General features: G+C 56.7%; 1 protein-coding gene across 1 annotated transcript in view; it reads right to left on the bottom strand.

Moving 5' to 3' along the window:
• Nucleotides 1–2392: 2392 nt before the first annotated feature.
• The window catches only part of TTYH2 (tweety family member 2), a 41538-nt gene continuing 20518 nt past the window's right edge, over nt 2393–23412 (bottom strand). The window contains exons 3-14 of the mRNA XM_039501921.1: nt 20280–20391; nt 16682–16902; nt 15388–15483; nt 14173–14245; nt 13376–13445; nt 12761–12816; nt 12139–12231; nt 11467–11559; nt 11174–11316; nt 10354–10539; nt 9301–9379; nt 2393–4925 (exon numbers count right to left, since the gene is read on the bottom strand). Coding sequence (XP_039357855.1) covers nt 4845–4925; nt 9301–9379; nt 10354–10539; nt 11174–11316; nt 11467–11559; nt 12139–12231; nt 12761–12816; nt 13376–13445; nt 14173–14245; nt 15388–15483; nt 16682–16902; nt 20280–20391 — 1303 coding nt within the window. The 3' untranslated portion in view covers nt 2393–4844. The remainder of the gene's footprint in view (nt 4926–9300; nt 9380–10353; nt 10540–11173; nt 11317–11466; nt 11560–12138; nt 12232–12760; nt 12817–13375; nt 13446–14172; nt 14246–15387; nt 15484–16681; nt 16903–20279; nt 20392–23412) is intronic.

The following is a 23412-nucleotide window of genomic DNA, read 5'->3' as shown; positions in this document are numbered from 1 at the left end:
AAGCAGTTCCATTCACTATCAAAACAGCCATTATCTACCAGCAGCTTATTTCCAGACACTACTGCAAGGAGCGGGGAGAGATGGAGCAGAATACATAAAGAGGAGAGCTCAATGTGAAACTGTTCAGTAAAAACATGAGTCACTGAAAGAATCCTGGGATACCAGAGGAGGAAGATGGAGAATGCTGAACTCTACTGCAACCCTTAGTAAGACAGGACAGTCAATTCACCTGACACCATGGCTATGGCTAACACAGCTTTTAACAGCTAAAGAAGGAATGTGCATTGCCCACAAGCATTGAGACAAAACATCTTTCCCCTAGTTCCACAATTTGCCATGGCCCCATTTTTTGGGGTGCCTGGGGAAGAGCAGAAATTCCCCCACCCCTGAATATTTTGTCATTTTTTTAATCCTGTTATTCAAAACTGTACTGTACTAATGGGATATAGAACCTTCCCACAGGTGACCACCTGTACAAAGCTGTCCCAGGTCAGCAAAGATCAGATGTTAACATCTGATTGCCAAGCTGCCGCTCATGGAGAAAGGAAATAAATAATGCAAAGTTAGACTGTGGAACTCACTGACACAGGGTATTGAAGCCAACAATTTAGCAAAATTCATGGAGGAACTGGACATTTACATCAATAACCGAAATATCCAGACTTCCAATACTGAAAAAAAAGTTCTTGATTGAATAAGAATTTTTATGCTTCTGGACTTAGGCCAATCTTGGTTAGATGTGAGGAGGAGACCTCCTTAATGAGAATATTATCTCACTGCATTTTATGGGGTTTCTTGCATGTTCCTCTAAAGCATCTGCTGCTGGCCACTGTTAGAGAAGATAATGAGGTAGATTGACTGTGGGTTTGACACATTATGGGAATACCTATGAAAGGGACAGCACTGGTAGCCTCTGTTTAGAGCTGCCCATTTAACATTACCTCGCAAAACCAGCCATTGTGATAGCCAGGCCTGCTGGCATGTCCAGCAGATCGGTCAAAAATAAAATGGTCCAGAGAGACAGAGCTGTCCTCAGACACCCAGGTCCCAGTTGAGGCACTGCACCTACCTGTAAACTGCTCCCTGGATCCCACATTCTGGAGCTTTTACTGCCATCCTTGTTAGCAGCAATAAAACCAAAATTTGATATCCTGGCCATAAAATACAGTTTTGGTAATAACCATGACACACGTGGTGCCATTTCAGTCTTTTAAAAACCTAGATTAATATCCTTAGATACTGGCATTTGTCTCGTACAATTTAAAAACTAAACATTTGCAACGCTCAAGTGGGTTCTGAACATGAGTTAGAGGACACTAGCGGCAGTCGAGATGTTGGAGTGCGACCTGGGTGTTTTTAATTTAATGCAAATTAAATACATTGTGTGGTATCCATCTACAGCAGAACCTCAGAGTTACAAACACCAGGGTTACGAACTGACCGATCACCCACACACCTCATTTGGAACCGGAAGTACACAATTAGGCAGCAGCAGAGAGGGGGAAAAAAAAGCAAATACAGCACAGTACTGTGTTAAACGTAAACTATTTAAAAAAATCAAGGGAAAGCAGCATTTTTCTTCTGCATAGTAAAGTTTCAAAGCTGTATTAAGACAATGTTCAGTTGTAAACTTTTAAAAGAAGAACCATAAGTTTTTGTTCAGTTACGAACATTTTAGAGTTACGAGCAATCTCCATTCCCGAGGTGTTCGTAACTCTGAGGTTCCACTGTATTGCACAAACAAGTTATACCATAAGGTGGCACTGCTCTCGATAGCAAATAGCTGGGCCCTAGCATCCTTATAGCTGGAAGAACTTTCTCATGCTCTGAAATTAAACAATTAGAGCTAGACAAGTACTGGGGGAGAGGGGGAAGAGACACCCGCATTCCAGAGACTTTTAAAACAACTTTCATTTACAAGGAACACAAACGCAGTTAAACACTCTAGCAAATCCATTTGCTGACGTCAATATTTGCAGCAAAGGCAAACCATGAAGACTATTGCAGTCTATTGGCAGAAAGCCAAGTTCAACCCCACAGATCTAAGTAGGTTTGAATAGCACTGCAGGACTAGGGCACCTCAACATTTAAATAATCCACGCATAATTGTGAGCATTTGCAGCAGAAACCTGATTATAAGTGACACTCATTCAGTCAGGGAACGGAAGCAATATCACGTGACCTGTGCCCAATCAAAAGACATCTTGGACTGCGGAGATAAAATACTCAATTCAGTATTTGCAGCAAACTGCTCCTGCAGCTAACTGTTGGCTGCAGTGTGCGCCCAGCTCTGGAGACCAGGCTAGGATAGACTGAAGCCTCATCTGTGCAAGTCAAGGAAGATGTTGGCAGACACCATCTTGCCGTAATAAGGATCAAAAGGAGATGAATGTTTAGTCCAAATTTTTATTGTCTCCTTCCTGGAGGGTACATACAAATCAAGCAGGACTCCCAGTTCCTTCAAGGAGCCCAGAATGAGGTTAATTCACATGCATTTAAAAACAGCTCTACCAGTACTGTTACACTGAAACATTAAAAGCAAAAATGAAGATTTTCAACCATACCCTAGAGCTAGTCATGCGTAACATGGACGTACAAACAATTTTATGGTGCATGATATGTACAGTTGTCTTTAAAAGACACAGGTTATAAAACCTCCACGAGGCCTCTGCATGCCTGGGAGGGCAGCTCCGCACAGTTGAGGAGGAGGAGCCTGTTCAGTTTTAGCATCGCAACCACAGCGTTAGGCTGAGAAGAGCAAAAATGAATGTGGAAGGATAGCTCAGCATCAGCAGGGCAGGCTGGGCCAACGCCATCCAACCAACCTGGCATTATCCAGGGCTGAGAGTTTCTCTGGTTTTTTGTGCTTCGGTAGAATGAACCCTGGACCAACTGCTCTGTTCTGATGTGGTGGCTGCAGGCTGGCTTTTCTCCCTGTTTGAGAGCACAGTCTTGTAGGGGGTGCAGCACCACAGTTTAGGAGGAACCATGGTTCAAATTCAGTTCTGGTGCAAGCAGAAGCAACCTCATTGATTTCAGATGGAGCTAAAATGCTTATGCTAGGGCTGTATTTAACCACGGGAAGAGGACGGATGGACACCTAAATGGATCAAGTGGGTAAAAAAATCTCTTTCCATCTGGGTCTTTTAATCCTCTGAATCCAGAAATTAGTTCTCACCCACCACTGCTGACTAGGTATTCTCTCCTGTCCCAAAGGAGACGGGAGGAGGATGGCAAAGGGTGAACCTGTATTTTCTTTGATTATGGACGGGAGAGGAGGTAACTGAGGTGTTGTCTACACTAAGAGAAGATAGTGTTGGCAACAGCTGTGTTACAAGACTATTGTAGCTAACAGGTTTCTCTGATCAGTGTGAACAGAGGAATTTTCTTGAGAACGCTCTGTTGGGTTTAGTCTATAGGACTGTTTAGCTCAGCAACATCCACACTGCTCAGAATTAAAACAAGTGCCACTTACCGCTTGCTGCTAACACCATTTCAATGGCTGCGGGGACGGAGTCGCAGAGCTGCCACTTCCCATCACACGATGGGACAAAAGTGGCTGCCATCCTCCATGCTGAGTGGCAGGAGAAAAGGGCCTGAACGAGATGCAGCCTCTCACACGATTCTTAAAATTATCTCAGGGTTTGGATTAAAATATTTTCTAAAAAATTATTAATTTTTTTTTAGCCAGCCCCTAGGAACAAAAATCAGTGCCCAAAAAAAGTTACAAGACCTGCAAAAGATTTTTATATAAAAACCATGCAAACCCAAGAATACCCTTCTAAAAAAGGCAAAAAAGTGTGCTGTGTGTGTCTGGTCTTTGGATAGTCGATAAAACTACTGGTGGAAAAAAGATACCAGCAAAAAAATAATACAAGGACGAATAATTATTCTAAAGTCTCTAATACCTGAGACCATCCTGGCGTATTCCAGTAGCAAAGGGACCGCAAGACAGGTGAGGGGAAGTGTGTAGGTCTGGTACCGTAAATACCAAACAGGTGCTACAGAGAGTGTGGGGAGGATGCTGTCACAGGACAGCAGGGTGCAAGCCCACCCGCTGGGACCCTCAAAAGGAAGCTGGAATCACTAGTGGTTGGTATTGCGTTGCTGCAGGAGTGAGGAGCATCTCCCCACTTTGCAAGGTGGTTGTGCAGGATACTGAACAGTGGATGTGCCTGTGTTCTGTGTATTTGGACAGTGTACTGGTCTTGTTATTCACACCTAACTACTTATAAAAGGAAGCCCACCACAGGCCCTCCAATGACATAAAATAACCCCAAGTTGGTGCAAATAGGAAGCAAAGAGGAACCCACCCCTATGCACAAAGCTGCTTCAGTCTTCAAATTGGCAGCGGCTGTCATGCTAGAAATGGCAGCGAGCCGCATCCAGCCCCGCAGGCCGGGGAGGCAGAGACATGGCAGCACCTAGCCTGTTGTATCACAAGCCGGCTGGAATCCCTGCTCCACGCTGGGGATGGGTGGAGAGAGGGAAACCAGGTTTCAAGCAAAGGGCGTGAGGGAGGTTAGTTTGGAGAATGGAGGCTGTGGGCACTGTCCCATGTGCACTTCAGAGAGGAAGACTAAATGTGAGCAAAAGCTGCCAGATGATACAGGAGGGGTCTGCAGAGCACACGGAACATGCTCTGGGCTTCCAGCAACCATCAGCTTTTGACCTGTAATTTGTCCTTCAGCCAGAACCAGCTCCAGATCTCTCCTGTCGGCTCCTGTCCTTTCTCTTCTCCAGCAAGAGGCCTTTTTGTTTCATGCGCTTTCCAGTTGCCTTTGGTTTCCATTGCAGAAACGCTGTTCGTGTTTTCATCTCTTGTAAGTTGCTCAGGGAGAGCATTAGGCTGGGAATTCGTTGCCGTAATGTCTTAGATGCTCATCATTGACGGAAAGATATGTGGCTCGCATGCTGGGCGAGTACTGTGGAGGAGAAGAGGGAGATTAAGAAATATGTTCTGTCTATGATCCGTAATCAGGTGAGCCGCTCGGTAGTAGAAGCTTTGCTGCTGAACTTGGAAATGTTTGTTTAAGACCCCAAGTCAGTAAAAGAGTAGGCTTCAGTTGCAAACCTCTCTATCTGAGGGGTTTATTCTGCCACCCACCACCATAATATCTGGGCAACTTCCACGGGAAACCAACAGCAACAGTGAAGTCCCAAGTGGATTTGCGGAAGTCTCTGCGTTTTAATTTTTGAGTTAGTCCTTTATTTATCGGTCAAGATCCCGTGAGTAAGAGGAATTTGATCCTATTTATGGGCAAGTTCTCTACCCTGGTGCAGTGAAATCTAAAGTGTTATCTGTAAAACAAGAGATTATTTGATTTATGTCTTAATTCTCTAATTTTACACCCATTCTAGCATTTATTTCACTCTGCTGGGACAGCAAAATGAGATTTACTCACATTTGTTTTCTGATTTTCAGGCCCCAGCTCAGAAACCGAACTGTAAATACAGCAGGGGAAATTCTAAACCCTAATTTAAAAACTCCAACACTTTCCCTTCAGTTCTTTAAGCCATAAGAAACACTAACAGACTCAACAGCGGATGGGTGTGGGGTCTAAGCCACCCAGCAGCCCCTTAGTAATTAGCGGGTCTGTTCCCCTGCATCATTTGATATTTCGACCGCCTAGGAGGGACAAGGAGCTGCTGATTTAGGTGGCTCACAGGTCACGGTAAATGGAGCAGGAATTGATTTTAAAGTATTTTGTTCTACTTTTATTTTATTATGATAGAACCAAGCAGCCCCAGTGTATCCAAATGGTCCTTTTAGGTTCACATACTAACTGAGCCGAGGTGATGGGATTTTAATGATGGGTACAAAGGCCTTTGTGATTGAAAAATTGAGGAACAGTCACTCATTCCAGTAATTCTGCCCTGACTATGGCAACATGTATCAGTGCTTGGTTTCCATGTCTACCAAATACGATTTGGACAGTGGCAAGTTGGAGGGAAAAGGGGTACGCCTGCTGGGATGACCCCTCCTTGCAAAGAACCGCGCCATGCCGGGCCGCCCCCCGGAGCAGAGCTCACTGCACGTGCAGGTGGACAGTATGTCCACACAAGAGGGAAAAGGCACAAATGCGACGCACAGAGTGTGCACACCATTCACTGAGTGGGGCACTGAGGGAGAGGATGGAGGAAGAGGAATGCACAGAGACATGCCAGAGATAGTGTGAGGATGCCACGGCTCACAGGACTCCCTCTATAGGACACAAGTTTGCCGGCTGACCCTCTGTTGAATTATTAGTACATGGAGATTAGTGGTCCCAATTCCAGTTCCCGTAGGATGAGACAGGCAGTGGGAAAAGGTAACGGAAGGCTGCATCTGCACTAGCCTGCTTCACACTCGCCACCAGACTAGCACCGACAGCTCCATCAGTGGGAGCACTGGACAGCTAACCCTGCTCTGAATAATCCTAGACACAGCCTAGGTCTGTCTTCACTGCATTAACAGGCTCTTACTCAGGCATTGCCCGTCTCCCATCCACACACAAAACTCACTGACCCCAAGTTCAGTGGTGCTTCCAACCTGGGCTAGCTGGCTCGTCCGGGGCTACAAACTAAACCCCGTACTGGCCACCCGCCCACTTTGCAGTATGGACACAGGCCAAGTCATTCAAGTGCTTATAGTCCTCCAGTGCCTTCCCACAATTCCCCCCGTTTGCCCAGGACAGACAAGTTCTCCCACAATTCACTGAATGAATCAGAATGTCTTAGCACAAAGAACGATGCGATGCCCCAGAGGCCCTGAAGACGCACACGTAGGAGCACAGAACCAGTGAGGACACGGTAACTCCAGTGGGGCTTCGCAGTGTGGCCGCTCACACCCGGGCAAGGCCAACCTGGGCGCCACTCGCCCGAGCTAACTCTGCAGTAGGACCAGGGGGATTGGGGCTGGCTGCCCTGGGGCAGGGGCAAGGGTGGGAGATTTGAAGGGAGAGGCTAGAGCAGACAGAGCCTCAAGAAATTCCCATCCCAACAACAATGCAAAAGGAAATTCTCTCTAGCCATTTAGTTTAAAAGCGGGGAAGGGGAGGGAAAAAGGTCCCCACCAAGGCAAGGCATTAGGGAAGATTATTCAGTGTGTGTTATTTTGGAACTCGAAAGCTTGAAAGCCCTTCCTCAGGGATTTCGATTAGACTGTTCAGTGCAAGGACGGCAAAGAGCCGGGAGGGGCATGAGCTGGCCACAACGGCCTAGTGCCGAGCCATAGGCTAGATGATACCCGCCTGGGGGGATTACAGCCAGAGATGGAGGTGTCTAACGGGATCTCATGGACAATGCCCATCGTCTTCAAGGGGGGCGGGGGGGGGGCGAGGGAAGCAACCAATGCACGGAAGAATTAATGAAGGATGATGCTATCAAGGCTGGAGCTTAATGATTTCTAGCAACCATTGAAAGGCACGTGCGCTCTGAAGGTCTGGGTTCAAATCCTCGAGTCAGGCTCCGAGGGTCAGATAAGTTCAGCAGGTCTCAGCCTAGTCCCCATTCGCAACCTCCCCAATAAACCACTGTGCAGCAGCCTCTGCAACAGGCTCAGGTGAAGGCATTCTGGGGCCCTGGGCACGCTGTGGCCCACCCCTCCTGGGGGCAGCAGCGGCCATGACATAAGAGCCATGTGACTGGGCAGGGCTGGCTGGGACCTATCTGGACAGAGCTGAACGATAGACCTGCATTTCAGCCATTAACAGGAAGCCTTTACACCTAAACTGACACTGCTTAGTACCAAGTGCTCTCACAGCTAATTGCAAGCTGCTCCGGGCCCGTGCCAGATCTCCCATGTCATCGGAGCACCAATGTCTGAGCTCTTCCAATGATGGAGGCTGTAGCTCGATGCAAGGGGCATCACCCTGGCACAGCACGTTCATTCCCAGAAGAAGCGGGTAGGGAGCAGCTCTGAGGAATATTGGCTGGGCAAAGAGGATCAGATACTTGAGTTATTTTCTAAAAATTCCTTCCCAGCGTTACTGCCACCTCCTCCAGCTAGATTTACTCCAGCTGGGGTCAACGCTCATCCTGGCTTCGGGTCGTATTTCACTCAGACAGGGCAGGGAAGAGACTATTAAGGCAGAGAGAGGTGGAAGCAGTATAAGGGGGAAAAAGCGTCCCCCTTTTCTGTGGAAAGGGCATTTTGATGGAGATTTTTCCAAACAGCCCCCGATCAGTATCAGTCCCTGGTCTCAGTTTCCCTTCCTGACGCAGGAGCACAAGGAGGGTGTATTGAAGAACTCCGATGGGTTGAGAGAATCTGGGAGCCCTCCACACAATCCAGGCGGATTCAGGCTTTGGACTGGTGTTGGGATACACAGAATCCCTGGGTCTGGCTCCGGAGCGCCTACTGTCAATGGTTTCCCATTTCTGTTCCAATGAAAGCGAAACACATACAAAGAAAACAGACAAAATGGAAGACAGGACAGCTAAACCGATGGAGGTTATTAAGGGAACAAAATGACCATCCCAAAACAGAAAAGAAAAAGACCCCAAACTTACTCTTGATGGGCAACATAGCTCCAAAATAGTTGATGCAAAAACAAAGCAAATGTTAGCAGGCAAGATGTATTTAAAGAACATTAAGCCAAACACTGGAGGTAAGTGCAAACAGGTTTTGGTTACAGTGAAAACATTTAAAAAAAAATCTTAGGAGAAACATAAAAAAAATAAAAAGATCAGAACCAAAGCAAATGAAGCAAAACGTGAGTTTGTCTTCTGAAATGTGTAGGACACATGCGCCCCGCCCTTTTTAAAAAAAACCCAACAAACCAAAAAAGCCGATGCAGCTAGGAGAAGAAATCTGTTATCGAGTTAGATACGGACGCATTTGTTTTTAAATATGGCACCAAGCAGGTGGTCATGGCAAGATGCAATAAAATGAAGCCATGTGACGTCTCGGTGATGTAGCTGGAGAGCTGTGGGGAATGAGTCACCTGCTTTTTCACGAGCCATTTTCTCCCTCTTGCTCAAGGGGGTTATCAAGAATTCCACCTCCGAGTCCAAAAGGCGGGACTTCCTGTCACGGCATTACATTTCTGAATGGCCGATTCCTGGCTTGGGATTAGCACTGCCAGAGGTGCCGTGTTCAAAGGACGGGGTACGTCCCTTAACGCCCAGGAGCAAGAGGGGCTGGAAGAAGAACTGTTCACGAGCCGTGGTCACTAGCTCAGCAAACTAAGCCCTCTGGTTTCTGATGAAGAAGTGGAAGGATTCCCCATCACTTAGCAACACAATTAAAATAATAAAAGCTGAGAAAGCAAAGAGGCCCTATTATAAAAACGACTTGGCTTCAGATGCCCATCGTACCGTAGGGGGAGGAGAGCCTCTTCCAATCAACGGGACATTTTCATAGCGCGGGTTTCCACCGAAGAGCACAGTCTGGTTCCTGCGGGGAGACGGAGTAACAGCCCTTCAGAGATGGAGACCCCATGTTGACCGAGCACCACCCCAGAAGGACAAGTCTGCTGAATGGACCAGGTCTCCCAGGGCTCTCGTCATTAGCGGCACCAGGGGGAGGGTGCGCCAATTCCCTCTCTCGTTGGGTCGGAGGACAGGCATGGAGTAGGATACTGCACCCCTGTGCGAAGGGGATCTGGGACACTCCAGAGCCCTCTACAAACACTAGACTGGCCCAGAGGAGGGAGGCAGGGGGCTGTAAAGCAGACAAACAGTGGGGCTGAGAACGCCTTCAGCACTCATGGGTGGTTGTGGGGAGTATTAATAGCTTGCGGTTTTCTAGCACCGTGCCCCCCATGGTCAGAGAGAGCTTTACACACTGACACTCCACCTCCTATCAGTCCTCTCTCTCTCCTACCGAGGGGACAACTGGGCCAACAAGGCGAAGTGACTTTCCCAAGGACGGGGACTCAACAGCCAAGTGGGGCACAGAACCCACCCCTCCCAAGCAGTAGTTCCCTGCCCCAGGACAAGCCTTCCCCCAGGGAGAAGTCAGCAGTGAAGCGAGACACAGCGAAGGAGGGGTGGAGAGGTGAGGGGGCCGCACCAATCTTTCCCACAAGCCTTCTTCCTCTTCACACCCGATTCGAGCACAGGGCTTTCACCCTTCTGAGCTGGAGAGCTGTATATCCCCCCCCCCCTTCCTGGGGCGGGGGTGCTGCTGTCTGTTGACGCCTTAAGGATCCGTTCTAAGCCTCCCCAACGACCCCCTGAGGCCTCTCCAAGCAGCATCCCTGGTGCCTCTAGCTGTGGGGCTCCTGAGCGGGCTGTTTTCACAGCTCAGGGAGCTGCAGGCCAGTCCACGAGCACCCGGCCTGCAATGGCAGGAGCTGGCCCAGCACCCCGGAGGGGTTCCCCAGCGGGTGAGGAGGGGATGGGGTGCTGAGGCCGGAGCAGCCTTACATGTACTCAGACACTGGGGCATTGGAGATGGTCTGTGCTGGCGGGTGCAGGCTGGCCTGGCTGCCCAGACTGCTGCTGTAGCTGCAGAAGCTGCGGAGCTGCCCGCGGGTGGGGTTGTGGGTGGCGATGCGACGGGCCTGCGGGTTGAAGGGATCTTCCTCGTCGATGTCGTCGTAATCCCGATCCCTGGAAGAAAGAAGGGGCAGCGCGGCCCTTTAGTCACCCTCTGACGACGTCGGGAGCACGGCCGGCCCAGGGGGGCAGCCCCCGGGGACGGTAAAGGGGCCTCTCTGGGCTCTCTCACCACAGGCGCCGTGAGAAGAGCACAGCCGTGGAGTCTGAACCCGGGCCGAGCTCACCCAGCCTCGTGCCTGCTCTGTGGAGAACAGGGCCCTCAAACCCGCCACCCCCCTCCCACCTCCCCTCCAACCCGCCCTCCCCTTCACCGGGGAAGGCAGGGCCCCAGGGCTGGGAGAGCTGGCACAGGGCAAACCCACAGGAACTGGACGCCGTGGCTTTGGAGGAAGGGACCAGCCAAGAGACATGACCCGGTACTGCCACTGCCTGAAGCGTTCAGGGCCCAGGCCCAGGGCTTGGCAGTGATGCTCCCCAGGATTCACCAGGAGCCAGAGGCAGCCAGTGTGCCAGGGAAAGGCGGCTCAGAGAGCCCGCTCCTAGGGCAAGGAGGCAGGCAGCTGTCCATGGCACCAAGTCTGGGCACATACTCCCGGGCGGTGCCTGGCCGGCCACATGCACCATTACAGCCCAGTGGGGAGCTGAACAACTCCCACCTTCCCCCTCGAGCGGGCACTGGACCCACCTGTCGGCAAAGTGCTTCCAGGCCCGCGGCGTGGCACAGATGAGAGTGGAGAACGACATGGCGGCCAGCACGGAGAACAAGGCCAGATAGAGCAAGCCCTCCACCCCGTCGTAGCAGATGCCCATCAGCCCGTCCAGGTAATCCTGCAGTGGGGACAGACCACACCGTCTTGCTCCTTCCCCCCATGCTCCCACTGGGCTGGCAGGTGGCACGGTGCCAGCCCCAGGGTGAGCCACGTCACAGGAGGGAAAGCTCCCCCGCCCCCGATGCCCTGGCAGAGACACCCCACCCACCTTGTGCAGGCCCCGGCAGTCCAGCATGGCCGTCAGCTGGTGCAGGCTGGTCTCAGAGGAGTTCAGCAGCTGCTGGATGCCAAGCAGGTCTTTCTGCAGCCGAGAGAGGAGGGGCAAGACAGGGACACTGAAGCCAGCTGGGCAAACAGGGCAGCTGGAGGAGCTGGCAGCACAGGCGGGGATGGTGTGTGGGGGAATGGGGGCAGGACGGGTCGGGGGAGCCCTGCTTCTCCCCTAAACGCGGCAGCTGGGAACGTGGCATGTACGGAGCTTTGGGAGATAATCCCCCTGCCCTGGCCACAGCTGAACTTTCATCCCCAACGTCTTGTGCGTTCCAGACACTGCTGAACCGTTCTGGCCTCGGGTGCAGGATTTAGGGTGGGGCTAGAACGCCTCCCTCATTCCCCCTCCCTCCCACCCCCCACGCCTCAGCTCCCCTCCCCGGCTCTCAGCCCAGGAGGAGCCGTGCCCATCCTGCAGAGTGGCTGGGAAGAGGGCAGCCAGGCACGCTGTGGCTCAGCGCTGGGCACACAAGATGGGTGGCATGCACAGCTGTGCAGAGGGAACGGGATGGGGTTTGGTTCCCGGTATGAGGAAGCCCAGAGCAGCCTCTCCTCCCCAGCGAGGCACCGCTGCCTCAGCTCTGACTGCCCAGCGCAGGCCCCGCCTTACCTCGGCCGTGGGGAAGAGGGGCACCGCAAACTGCATGAGGCCCTGGATCTGAATCTGCATGGTGGTGAGCGAGCGCTGGTAGATGGTCAGGGCCTGCATGGCAGAAAACAAGACCTAGCTCTATATGGCACTGCCCATGCCACCGGCAGGAGGGCAGGAAGAGCAACCCCCTCTCTGCCCCCACGCTGTCAAGACCCAAAGGCCAAGCTGGGCATTGTAACCCTGGAGAGGAAAATCCAGCCAGTGCCAGCTATGCCCGTTCTGGGCCTGGGACCTGCAGAACAAGCCTGGGAGAGAGCTCGATGCCTCGATTTTTCCACCCCAAGGCGCCTACGTGGACTTGCCTTGTGGCTGCGGTTGGTGCTGGCAATGCAGGGGGCACTGGGATACAGGGTATCGGGAGCCACATTCCTGCCCCAACTCCCATAGGGGACACTGGGCTCCTCACCAACCCCTTCTCCACTCTGGTCCCCCATCCTAGGCAGAGTCAGCCCCTCTCGTCCCACCCCCCGCAGACCCTGCAAGGGGGACACCCAGGCATGGGCTGGGTTTCTTTCCAGCGCCGGCCTCTGGTGAGAAGGCACCAGGGCCACGCGGCAGGAGGGGCTGGGGGGCTCCGTACCTGCTGGAAGGGGTTGCTCAGGTTCTGGCTGCAGTACAGGTAGTAGTGAACCACTTCTGCAACGCAAGCACAAGGGGAGAGATTGGAAACCAGGGTGACATGCGGCCCGACCCTCGTGGGCATCTCACCCCCAAGCCAGAGAGATCTCTCCAACCCTCCCAACAACCCACCCCAGCACCAACAGGGTACCAGGCCCCACGGCACGGGAGCAGGGAAAGCAGCGTCTCTGCACAGGAGCCTTTGCCAAGAGAACCATTCGCCTCTCCCGAGCGGCCCGGACGAGACGGGGACGGGCGGCTCTGCCGGTGGCTGGCTGCCATGGACGGCACTGGGCTGCAATGTGCCCGCTGATTTCAGTTCCACTCCAGGTGGGGACGCGAGCAGCAATGCAGCGTAACTTGCACCAATCTGGCGTAGCTGGATAGAGCTGCCTCTGCTTACACCAGGGCTGTGGTTAGCCCTCAAGGAATCCCCCGATCGTTGCAAGTTACACGGCCCTGCCTCTTGCCCCACTCGTCCACCCACTGGCGTCCCCCGCAGGTGCCAGAGCCGCACCCCGCCAGGCACGCTGGGCCCGTGTCTAAGCGCTACGCACAAGAGAGGCGAATCCATCACCTGCACTGAGATCGCTCCGAGTTAGGTTCATGATGAACTTGTCCGGGGCGACGCAGAAGTCACTGGTGCCCTGCAACAAGCAGAGAACACACGTTCACAGCACTGCCCGGCCTCTCGGAAAGAACCCAGGCTGGGGGGGGGACGACAACAGCTGGGGGAGCACATCGCTAGGAGCTGCCCCTGCCACATCAGCTCCACCACACACAAAACTGGGCCCATTTTAACAGATGGTGGAGGACCAGTTTTACAGCGTCTGCCCCCTAAGCAGGTCTCCCCATGCCCCGCACAGCGGACACCAGCCCGATTCCTCTGGCCTCTCCAAACCACCAAGAGCTGGGGGCTATTTACACCCGTGCTCCAGCACCACCTCGTGCAGCCCCTCCTGCACGGTGCCCTGCGAGAGGGGGGAGCGCCCCTTTCTGCTACCACCACCCTCGGGATCTTGCATTTAGTCCCAGACACTGCAGGACTAGACCCCCCCCCCATCCCCAGAGCAGAGCAGGGGCCGGTTCCTGAGGGGGGAGAAACCGATGCACCAGACGCCGTGTCCTTGCACTGCCGTGGGTCATCGCCACGCCTGCTCGAAGCACGGGAGAGAGCCGGGGACTTGGCAGCTGCATGCCCAGCTATCAGCGAGAGCTGCTCCCTTCCTCAGGGAGTGGGCAGCAGCTGCTTGGTGTCCTAGTGGGATCCAGGCCTTGAACTGCTCCTGCTAACACCCGCTTTGCAGCACACACAGTGAGGACAGACAGACAGCCGGACTTCAGCAGCCAGCCGCTCTGTTCCTTCTCACTCACCACCGCCGCAGAGGTGTCCACAGCCAGGGAGGCCCAGCTGAGAATGAGCGTCACCAGACCGCAGCACAACATCCTACGGGAGAAAGGGAGAAACCTCTGTTATGGGGACCCGAGATCTCCCAGTGCCCAGGCCAGGCCAAGGGGCGTGGTCTCAACTGGATAGACCACAGGCTGGGCCTCTGCCACTGACTCACCAATGACCTTGGGAGAGTCACTGCTCTGAGGCTGCACCGGGGCCTTGCACGCTTACGTGAGCAACTAAGGCGTGATGCAAACTGGCCCCAAGGGGCACCCTGTGCAGCCAGATGGTCCAATGTGGGGACAGGAAACCCACCATTTGCCATTGAGAGAAGGCATGTGGCCCGTAAGGGTTCAGAGGTCAGGAACTTTGACCCTCTGCCCTCCTGCTGCTGGCGCGCCCCACCTATCCCTTGCAGTTCCAGGCTACGATGCACAATGGCTGCCGGCCGGGCCCTTGGCCCATCGTAACTCCTAGCACCCAGCAAGCTGCCCACCCCTGCTGGCCAGGGCGACTCCTGGGGCCTGCCGGGTCCCATGTGCCAGGACTGGGCCAGTGGCAACAGCTGGTCTCCTCGGGGCTGGGCTGGCGATGGCTGCAGAGGAGCCCACAGGGTGCTGGAGCCATGCAGGGAGAGTGCCCATGCTACGGGATTGAGGGCAACGCCCAGCCGCCTGCCTGCCCTTTTCCCCGTCCCCTGGCCGGCCAGCAAGTGTCCCCAAGGACCAGCCTCCCTCAACACCAGCCTGCTCGACAGCTGAATTAACAACAAGCGCTGCAGTCGGGCTCTGGCTTTATCCCGTTTGCAGCTTGAGCTGCTGCGCTGCAGGGATCCATCCTGCCTGCTCTCCTGTCCCAGGCAGGGCGCTGGGAACTGCAGCACCGTAACGATCCAGTCTGGGAAGCGGGGGCGCGTCTCTTAGCGAGCACCGACCAGAACGGCGCTGTCCTGCTGCTCGGGGGCGGGAGCTGACCCCTGGGCAGAGCAGGGCTCTCGGGGCTCCATCCCGCAGGTGCGTCAGGGCCCCTGTGCCAACCCAAGGGAGGCAGGCGCAGGGCCAGTTCCAGGCCTGGGGAAGGGCAGGTCCCCATCTCCCCTCCCAAAGATAGCAGCAGCCTCGGGGCAGCGCAGGAGGGTGGGTCCGGACGGGCAGTGCCCACCCCCGGCAGACAGTGGGGCAGAGGTGGGTACTCACGTGGTGAGGAGGCACCTGGAGCGCTTGGCCAGCCCCAAGCAGGCGATGAGGCAGACAATCAGGTCCAGGATGAAGAGCAGGAGGTAGGAGAGCCACCTGGGCCCGGGGAAGGAAGGGGAATGTCAGAGTCCTGCAACCAGCCACGTCCCTGGAGGGCCCTCTGCCCCAGAGGCCAGCACAGGAGCTGCAGCCGCAGGGAGATGGGGTGCAACGGACCCTGGCCTGGCCCAGTCTGGCTATTTGTATGCTCAGGGTGGGGATGGCGGGAGCCCCACAGTCTCTGGCTGCGCGGCTGGATCTCAGCCTCTCCCCTCGATGGCAGCAGACGTGCACCCGCGGCCCTGACCCAGCCGCTCTTCCATTGTGCCCGTCACACACTTCATGCCTCTGCCATCATGGCTGGTTTCCGAGCAAGGGCTTCCCCCCCGCCACGGAGGCAGATGGGACGGCGCTGGCTCGGGCAGGACGGGTGTACGGGCTGCCCACATGGGCAGAGATGGAGGCGCATTTAGTCCTATCAAGTCCAGGAGCCAGGCCAGGTCAGCTCCCCACATTAGACCCCCAGGGGATGGGGTTTCCTCTGCTCTCCCCCGCGGGAGACAGACTAGCTCAGAGCTGGGGGCACCTCCCCCTCGGGGTTCAGCCTAAACTCTGTTCCCCGGGGCAGACGCTACATCGCTGACTATGACCCGAGCGCTGGGCAGCGAGGGGGCTGAGCTCCATGGGGCGCGGTGAACACATGCCAATTACAGCCCCTGGGCGCAGCCAGTTCCCGACCCCAGGCGAAGTGGGGCTGGCAGATACGCTGCAGCAGCCCTCGTGGGGCGCAGGCCAGGTCTGTGGGGAGCACACCGTGTGTCTGGCTCGCTCTCCCCCGAGGCGCAGGAGCCCAACGGGCGCTCCACTTTCATTCTGGTTCGTTAACCCTGCAGGGGAGGGGAAAGTCAGCCCGTTTCTGCTCATTAGAATCTCTCCAGAGCCGAAGGAGCCAATTAAAATCCTCGTCTCCAGCGCAGCGGGGCGCACGCTGCAGAGGGCTGCACTCACGGCTCCGGGGTTGCTCCATTTGGCTGGGGCACTCCTGCCCCTCCCCCCAATACTCCCTCCCCGCACCCCCAAACCTCTTCCCTGCCATGTTTGCAACAGGACGGTCATCACCGCAGCAACCAGACAGAGCACTGGACAGGAATTTACCCTGGCGCGGCTCTGGACTCCTCCCCTACCCAGCCCCACAGTGCCGTGCTGGCCCGGCCCAGCAGTGCAGTGCAGCCCCCAATCCCCGCCCCCCCCTCACCTGTAATATTCCACGTAGCCCACCTGGCCGGCCACAGCCGTCAGGTCAACGCTCACGTCCTGCCAGACCGGCAGCCCCGAGAGCTGCAGGACGATGTTGCCGGCCATTTGCTGCAGGAACTTCAGGGTCTGCACGTAGTCGCCCCGCGCGGCAAAGATCTCGTTCAGCCGAGCCAGGTGCTGCTCCAGCCCCACCTTCATCTGCACCGTGGTGCCCGAGACCTGCCCAGGGGAGAGGAGCAGGAACAGTGAGCCTGGCCCCGGCAGCCCGTGTGCTGCCCCAAGGTACCCCCTGCAGGACACACCCCGCGGGAGCGGTGCCACCTCGGCGGGCCGTGCTCCGATAGCGAATCAACAAGCTGCCGATGAGCAACAGGAGCAGAGCTCTTCCCAATGGGGCGGGTTCTCCCTGATCCACGGAGGGGGTCACAGAGCCCCAGGGACCTGCCGGGCGAGTCCTTGGGAACAGGCTCCGGGCGGGACTCATACCAGAGCATCTGCTTCTCTGCCTCCCCAGCCCTGTCACCCAGACCGCCCTGCACATGGCCAGGCCAGCTCCGCAGCTCCCCACGGAGGCAGCTCCCGCCCCCCCCCCCCATGGCGTAGCCCGGCAGGAAGGGGAGAGTGCCATGCAGGGGCACGGGGAGTGGGGGCAGGGCTGCCGACAGCACCAGCCTGGCAGCGCTAGGGGCTGCCCCATGCTAGCGAGCGACTCAGCCGGGTGTCTGTAAAGGGCAGAGGGGACCCTTGTTTCCAGCCAGTGGCACTTCAGGGGCTGTTTGTAGGGTCCTCTTCACCCCCCACAGCGGGGCAGCAGGAGCATTTGCAGGTTTAAATCCAGCCCTTGCCATAGCTCTGTCAAGGCCTCGCCAAGGGGCAGCGGATGGATCAGTGCGGCCCGGGGCCCTCAGCAGGGCCAGAGCTCTGCTCTCCCCAGGGAACCCTGGGAACAACGGGGCTCCTCGTCCAGACATTTCCCCCACGCTGACCAACCCGACCCAGGGCAGATCGAGTTGCCCCGGTGGCAAAACTGCTGGTGCCCAGGTCACTACCACGGCCGCTGGCATGACAGCAGGGGATTTTACAGACAGCTCGGCGTGGGCAAGGAGAGAAAGGCCTGGCTGGTCGCGTCACGGGGCTCCCCCAAGCCAGGGCAGAGGCCACAGCTGGCACACCAGCTCCTGGGGGTGGAGCAGCCTGCTGCCTGCAGAGCTGCCTGTGCCTCGGGGGATGCAGCCTTTAGGGAGCAGCCCCCTCTGCAGGAAAACCTCCCAGCTTGGCATCTAGCGACACGGTGCCGCGGAGGAGCAGTTCTGCAGCTGGGGTCTGACCTAGATAAGTCACTCAGCTGACTGCGACGCTGCTTCCGGCTCGCTCTGAAAGAAACCCGCCGCTCCAGCGGGGCCGGCTGCCATCTCCACAAGGCCTCGCTCCTTCACCCTGCCTCCTGCTGGTCTCTCCTGCCTTCCCCACCCCCCAGCTCTGCCCCACAATCCCCACCGCTGCACTCCTTGTGAGCAGTGAGTCTGCCGGGCAGATGTGCAGACCCTTCCCAGCCTCGCAAGGCATCAGGACAGACTATTCCATGCACGGCCGTAGCGCTAGGACCCGCTGCGCTAGGTGCTGTACGAACAGGTCCGAGAGACGGAATGAAAGCTGTCTGAGGCGGGGATTGAGTACGAGACAAAAAAGACAACAGGTGGATCCAGACACACGAGCAGGGAGCACAGGGAGCCAGTACTGGTCGGCAGGATGCATGGTGCGCTCAGCTCACCAGCTCCGGAGCCATTGCCAAGTTTCCCACTGGCCTCCAAGCAAGGGGGTGTTCCGAGGAGGGCGGGGAAGGAGGATGAAGAGGGAGCTTTGTGGATGGTCTCAGGGAGCTCCTCTGAAGCACCAGGGGCAGCGTGGGAGAAAGCACAAAGGGGCTGGTTTGAAAACGCAAGGGGGTGCCGGAGGCTGGACTCATGGGCTGATAGTGCCTGAGAGGGAGGGTGGTGACAGGCAGCGAAGGGCTTTGAACAGGCGACAAGTAGTTCCGTGTGATGTGCCAGAGAAAAGGCAGCCGGCGGAGGGATGCACAGAGACGGGTGCCACGGTCCAAGCGCCAGGCTAGGAAAAGGATTGTGGCAGCAGCATTCGGAATGGAGCCGAGCGAGGACGAGACATCGTTTGCCAAGGGCAGAGAGAAGGACGCTGCAGTGATCGAGATGCAAGCTGGCGAGCGCCGGAGTGAGAGGTTTCGCTGTGTGGATGGACAGGAAAGGCAAGGCCATAGCTCAGGGACGTCAGGCAGGGAGAACTGGCGAGATTTAGACACAGGCTGGATGGGAGCCGCTGGAGAGGGGTCTGAGGTGAAGAGGACACCCAGGTGCAGGCCTGAGTGACAGGCATGATCTATCGACACAGGAGGTAGCAGGGAGATGATGGTGAAGAGCCATGCTGAGCTCGGGCGGGTGGCCAGATACCCCTGGGGAGCTGTCAGAGACAGGGCTAGATCTGCGTTTGGCCAGGAGATAGGCTGGAGCAGCGGCAGATCCGTGCATGGCAGCTGAAGGAGGGTTTGCGGATGACATCACCCAAGCACAAAGGGAGGAGAGAAAGGGCTGCAGGACAGGCCCCAAGGAACCCCCGCAGAGCGCCAGAGAGGGGACGACGAGGATTCTCCAAGTTACCCCCTCTGCCATGCCTGGCGCTGGTGGCTCTCCTGAAGTGTCCACCGCTGGGCAGCGCAGCCTCGGCCTAGCCCGTCTCGCTGGGATAAACCCCTGGTTTTTCAGAGGTTTAATTTCTCAGCCAGCTTAGCAGCTGCAGGAGGGAGCTGCCAGCGCAGCCCCCGCAGCGGAGATGCCAGCTGATCCCCATAATCTCTGGAGGAACACAGCTGTCTCTTTAAGACAAGGCCCATCCAAGAGACCCACCGATTATATCATCCGAGCAGCTTAGAGCAGGAGCGAGGATGGAAAAACAGCCAGTTTCCCAGGAAGGCCAATAGGTTCTGGCCCAATTTCCTTGGCTTATTGTATCCCGGGAGCCCAGCACCCCCGCAGGCAAGGTGAATGCAGCAAGGCCATGGCTGGTAGGAAAACATGGCCCGGCCAAGCACAGCCAGGAGAAAGCCAGTGCGTCAGCTTGTAAAGTAATGCTGTGGCTAGAACGAGGAGCGGGCACAGTTCACTAGTTAGAGAGTGTGTGCGTGGGGGGGGGGGGGGGGGAGCTAGGAGCCAGGACTCCTGGGTTCTGTTTTTGGCTCAGTTGCATGGCCCAGGTCAAATCACTTTCCTGCTCTGTGCCTTGGTTAACGATACCCACCAGCTCTGTAACACACTGAGGGCCGGGGACTGAGAGTGATGGTTTCTTCTACATTAGAGTCACATGCCTGGCGTCCTCCCAAAGCCCCACGTATCTGCCACCCAAGCTAAGGAACTCAGGAGAGGCATCTCGCCACACAAAGGGGTAGTCCTGGGCTCTCCCAAGGCTGCAACAACCGACCCACCAGCTCCAGCGCTTGCCAGGGAGAATGGCCAACGGCAGATGCTTTGGATGCAGGTGGAATATCCCACAATGCACCTGTGCGGCTGACCCCAGCAGGCCCTTACCAGTGTGTCAATCCCAGAGAGGGTGTGGTTGGCGTTGTCGAGGGCATAGATCAGCTGGTACACCCCATCGTTGGTCTCGCTGTTCCCATAGAACCCGATGCCGACTGCAGCACTATGGACGAGAGAAACCGCAGGTTAGAGGAGAAGGAAACGGCACAGCTGTTACCCACTGCCGGCCTGGCACTGCTGTAGCCCCAGGCCGCTGGCTCTGGCCAGAGGAAGGTGAATGAAAGGCAGAGCTCTGAGCACCGTTACAGCACGTTTAGTGTGTGCACGAGACGTGACTCACCCCAGCTGGCCGGGCCTCCTGGGAGGGAGCAGCCCGTCCTGGGCGTCTGACATGGCCAGCTGATGCCAGCTGTGACAGCGACACCAGCCCATTAGGAAATGGAACGAAGCCCCTGAGCTCCTCTCACTCCAGGGCCTTGAAACTCCCCCAACCGCTCGCCAGGGCAGCAGGGTCTCTGCGAGGGCCACGGGGCTGTACTCGGCCAGTCCCTCCTCCAGTACAGGGAGTCACCCGGAGGAGGGTGGCTCAGGGCGAAGCCAGGTACAGGGATGCGCCTCCCATCGCTTCTCCCTGCCCACCCATGGGTTTGGTTCAGAGGCATCAGGACTGAATCGCCCTCGGGCCGCTGAGCGGGAGAGGGAAGGTTTGCCCCGTCGCTGCCTCGGCCGTACCTGCTCTGCGAAGGGTGGGCTTTGCCCGTCACCAGAGTCCTCCGTGCCCCGCAGGAGCACCACTCGCTGAGATCCCCACCCATCAGAGCTCCCCTTCGCCCCACAGCTGGGACTCCTGCGGGGCGGGGGGTCATTTACAAGAATGGAAAAGCCGGGGGAGGGCTGGAGGGGGTCCAGGCTTGAAACGAACTCAATCCTCGATACCAAGCCATCAATAGCTTTTAGCACAGCCTGGAGCTGCCCGGCGCCCGCAGCCCGGTCAACGATCTCGTCGCCTGCCCCTGCCTCTCTCCTGCCCTTCCACAGCCACCAGAAGGAGATCTCTTGCTCACTTGTGCACAGTGAGCAGGCCCCATTCGAGAAGCAGGGTATGAGACACCGGGCACCTGCAGAACTGCCAGCGCTGCCCTGCGCACCCCGGCCCAGTGGTTCAATTCCCTGCTATGTCACCTTGGGTGACTCACTAGGTCTCCGTGCCTCAGTTTCCCATCTGTACCAGTGTGTTGTGAGGATAAATTCATTGGAGGTGCTCAGAGACTGCAGCGACAGCAGCCACAGAAATACCTGAGACTGGGCTGAGCACAAGCATCCAGGTGCTTAAAGGCGGGAGTGCCAACACCCCTGATTTGGGTCCCGGGGAAGGCAGAGGTGCCCCTCCGGGTGGGTGAGAGGAGATTCTCTGCTCACGCTGGGGCTTAGCAAAGCTCAAAGCCAGATACACAGGTTGGATTTGAAGCCAGCCCCTGCGAATGCTGCGAGATTTAGGCCGCAAGGCCTGGCAAAGCAGATTAAGAGAATCTGTCAGAAAAGAAAACGCTGCCTCTGATTAAACCTGCTCCTTGGTTAATCCCCCGGAGGGGACAAGGAGTGAAAGCTGGGTCTCCCGCTAGCCCCTCCTTGGCCCTGCGAGCCAGCTGGCCTCAGGGACCCAGTGCAGAGCCCAGGAGCCACGCCACAGGCACCCGCTCCAGCGACGTCAGCTCTGCTGCCTGTCTCACAGATACCCCCAGCAGCGTCCCCTCCACATCCACCCCGGGCTGACGAAGGGGTCTATGGGCTTTGCTCGTGTCCCAGGTGCTCAACTGTATCATGTGCACACGTCTCCCTGCCCCCTGACAGAGCCACCATGCCTCCCGCAGGGTCCTGAGCGGGAAGGCAGGGCGATCTCACAGCACGGGCAGCCAGAGAGCTGGATTCAAGCCCCGCCTCCGCCTCGCCTGCCCGCCCCAGAAGGGCGAGGGGAGTTTCTGCTAGGTCGTTACAGGGTTTGGAAGGCCTCCCAGAGGGAGTGCAGGGCGTTCTTGTGGCCTACGGGCCTGTCTTGCAGGGGCCCGGCCCGCCACATGGGGTGAACCCCGCAGAGCAAGGTGAAGTGCTGCTGCAGCTCCCAGCCGGGGAGCACGCACCCCAAGGACAGGGCCCCGACAGCACCACCCCTGGCGGCTCCCATGCCCTCTGCGTGGAGGCTCGGCTGCTGGGCCCGAGCGCCTGGGGGGCCCTGGAAGGGAGGAGCAGTGAGTGCTCAGCACGGCTCCTGGAAAGCAGGCCCTCCCTGCTCCCCCCCTCCCGGTGCAGCTGTCAATGAACATGATGGAGAGCAGCCAGCTCCCCCCATTAGCCTGTTAATGGCTGCGCTCTGCTCCAAAGAGGCTCCACTTAGCCAGGGAAGTGGGTTTGGGCACCTCTGGGGGGCTATAAAGCCCTGGCTCGGCCTCCTCCCCAAGCCACAGCACTCCACGGGCCCCCGCAGCGCGGAGCAGCGCCAGCCGCCCCCAGCACTTCTAATGCACCACGAGGGAGGAGCTCACCACCGCCACCTACGAGACCTCTCCAGGCACCGGGCAGCGCTCCGACAGCACCACCCTTCCCACCGTGTTCCCAGCCTTTCGTTCCCCCAGGGCGACACCCCCAGGAGCTGGGTTCAAATCCTGCCTTTGCTCATCAGTGAAATGAGTCTGAGTCCTGCCCTAGTCCTTAACGGGCACCTGGCATTGCAGCTTTGGTGCAGCTGGTACTGTGCTCGGCACTGCCATGGTAGGGGATTGGGACCCAGTGGCACAGCTGCAGGACAGCCCGACACCAGAACGGCAGGGGATTGAGCACATGGGCTCGGCGGCTGTGATGGAGCCAAACTTTGCAAGGGAGGTGGTGCAGCACTGGCAGAGCCATGGGGCCACAGGCATGGCTACCGGGAGGGAATGCCAGCTACAAACACTGCATTCACCCTTATCTACAATGCCAGAGCCCGGATGCGCTCTCAGCGGTGCACAGCTGCCACCCGTGTCACTTGCAAGCCTCTTGGGAAGCCCCAGGGGAGTGAGGAAGTTGGGCAGCATTTGCTTGTCACTGGAGAAGAGGAAACACTGATTCCTCTCCAAGCAGCCCCTGGGAGTCACATGGAGCGGTGGTGGAATGGGCCCGGGGGGAGCCGGCAGTCACGGGAAGGGCATGC

Source organism: Mauremys reevesii, linkage group 15 (genome assembly GCF_016161935.1).
Source record: "Mauremys reevesii isolate NIE-2019 linkage group 15, ASM1616193v1, whole genome shotgun sequence".
NCBI classification, from domain to species: Eukaryota; Metazoa; Chordata; order Testudines; family Geoemydidae; genus Mauremys; species Mauremys reevesii.
Note: the sequence above shows the minus strand (reverse complement) of the source record. Positions and strands in the feature narration are given on the sequence as shown.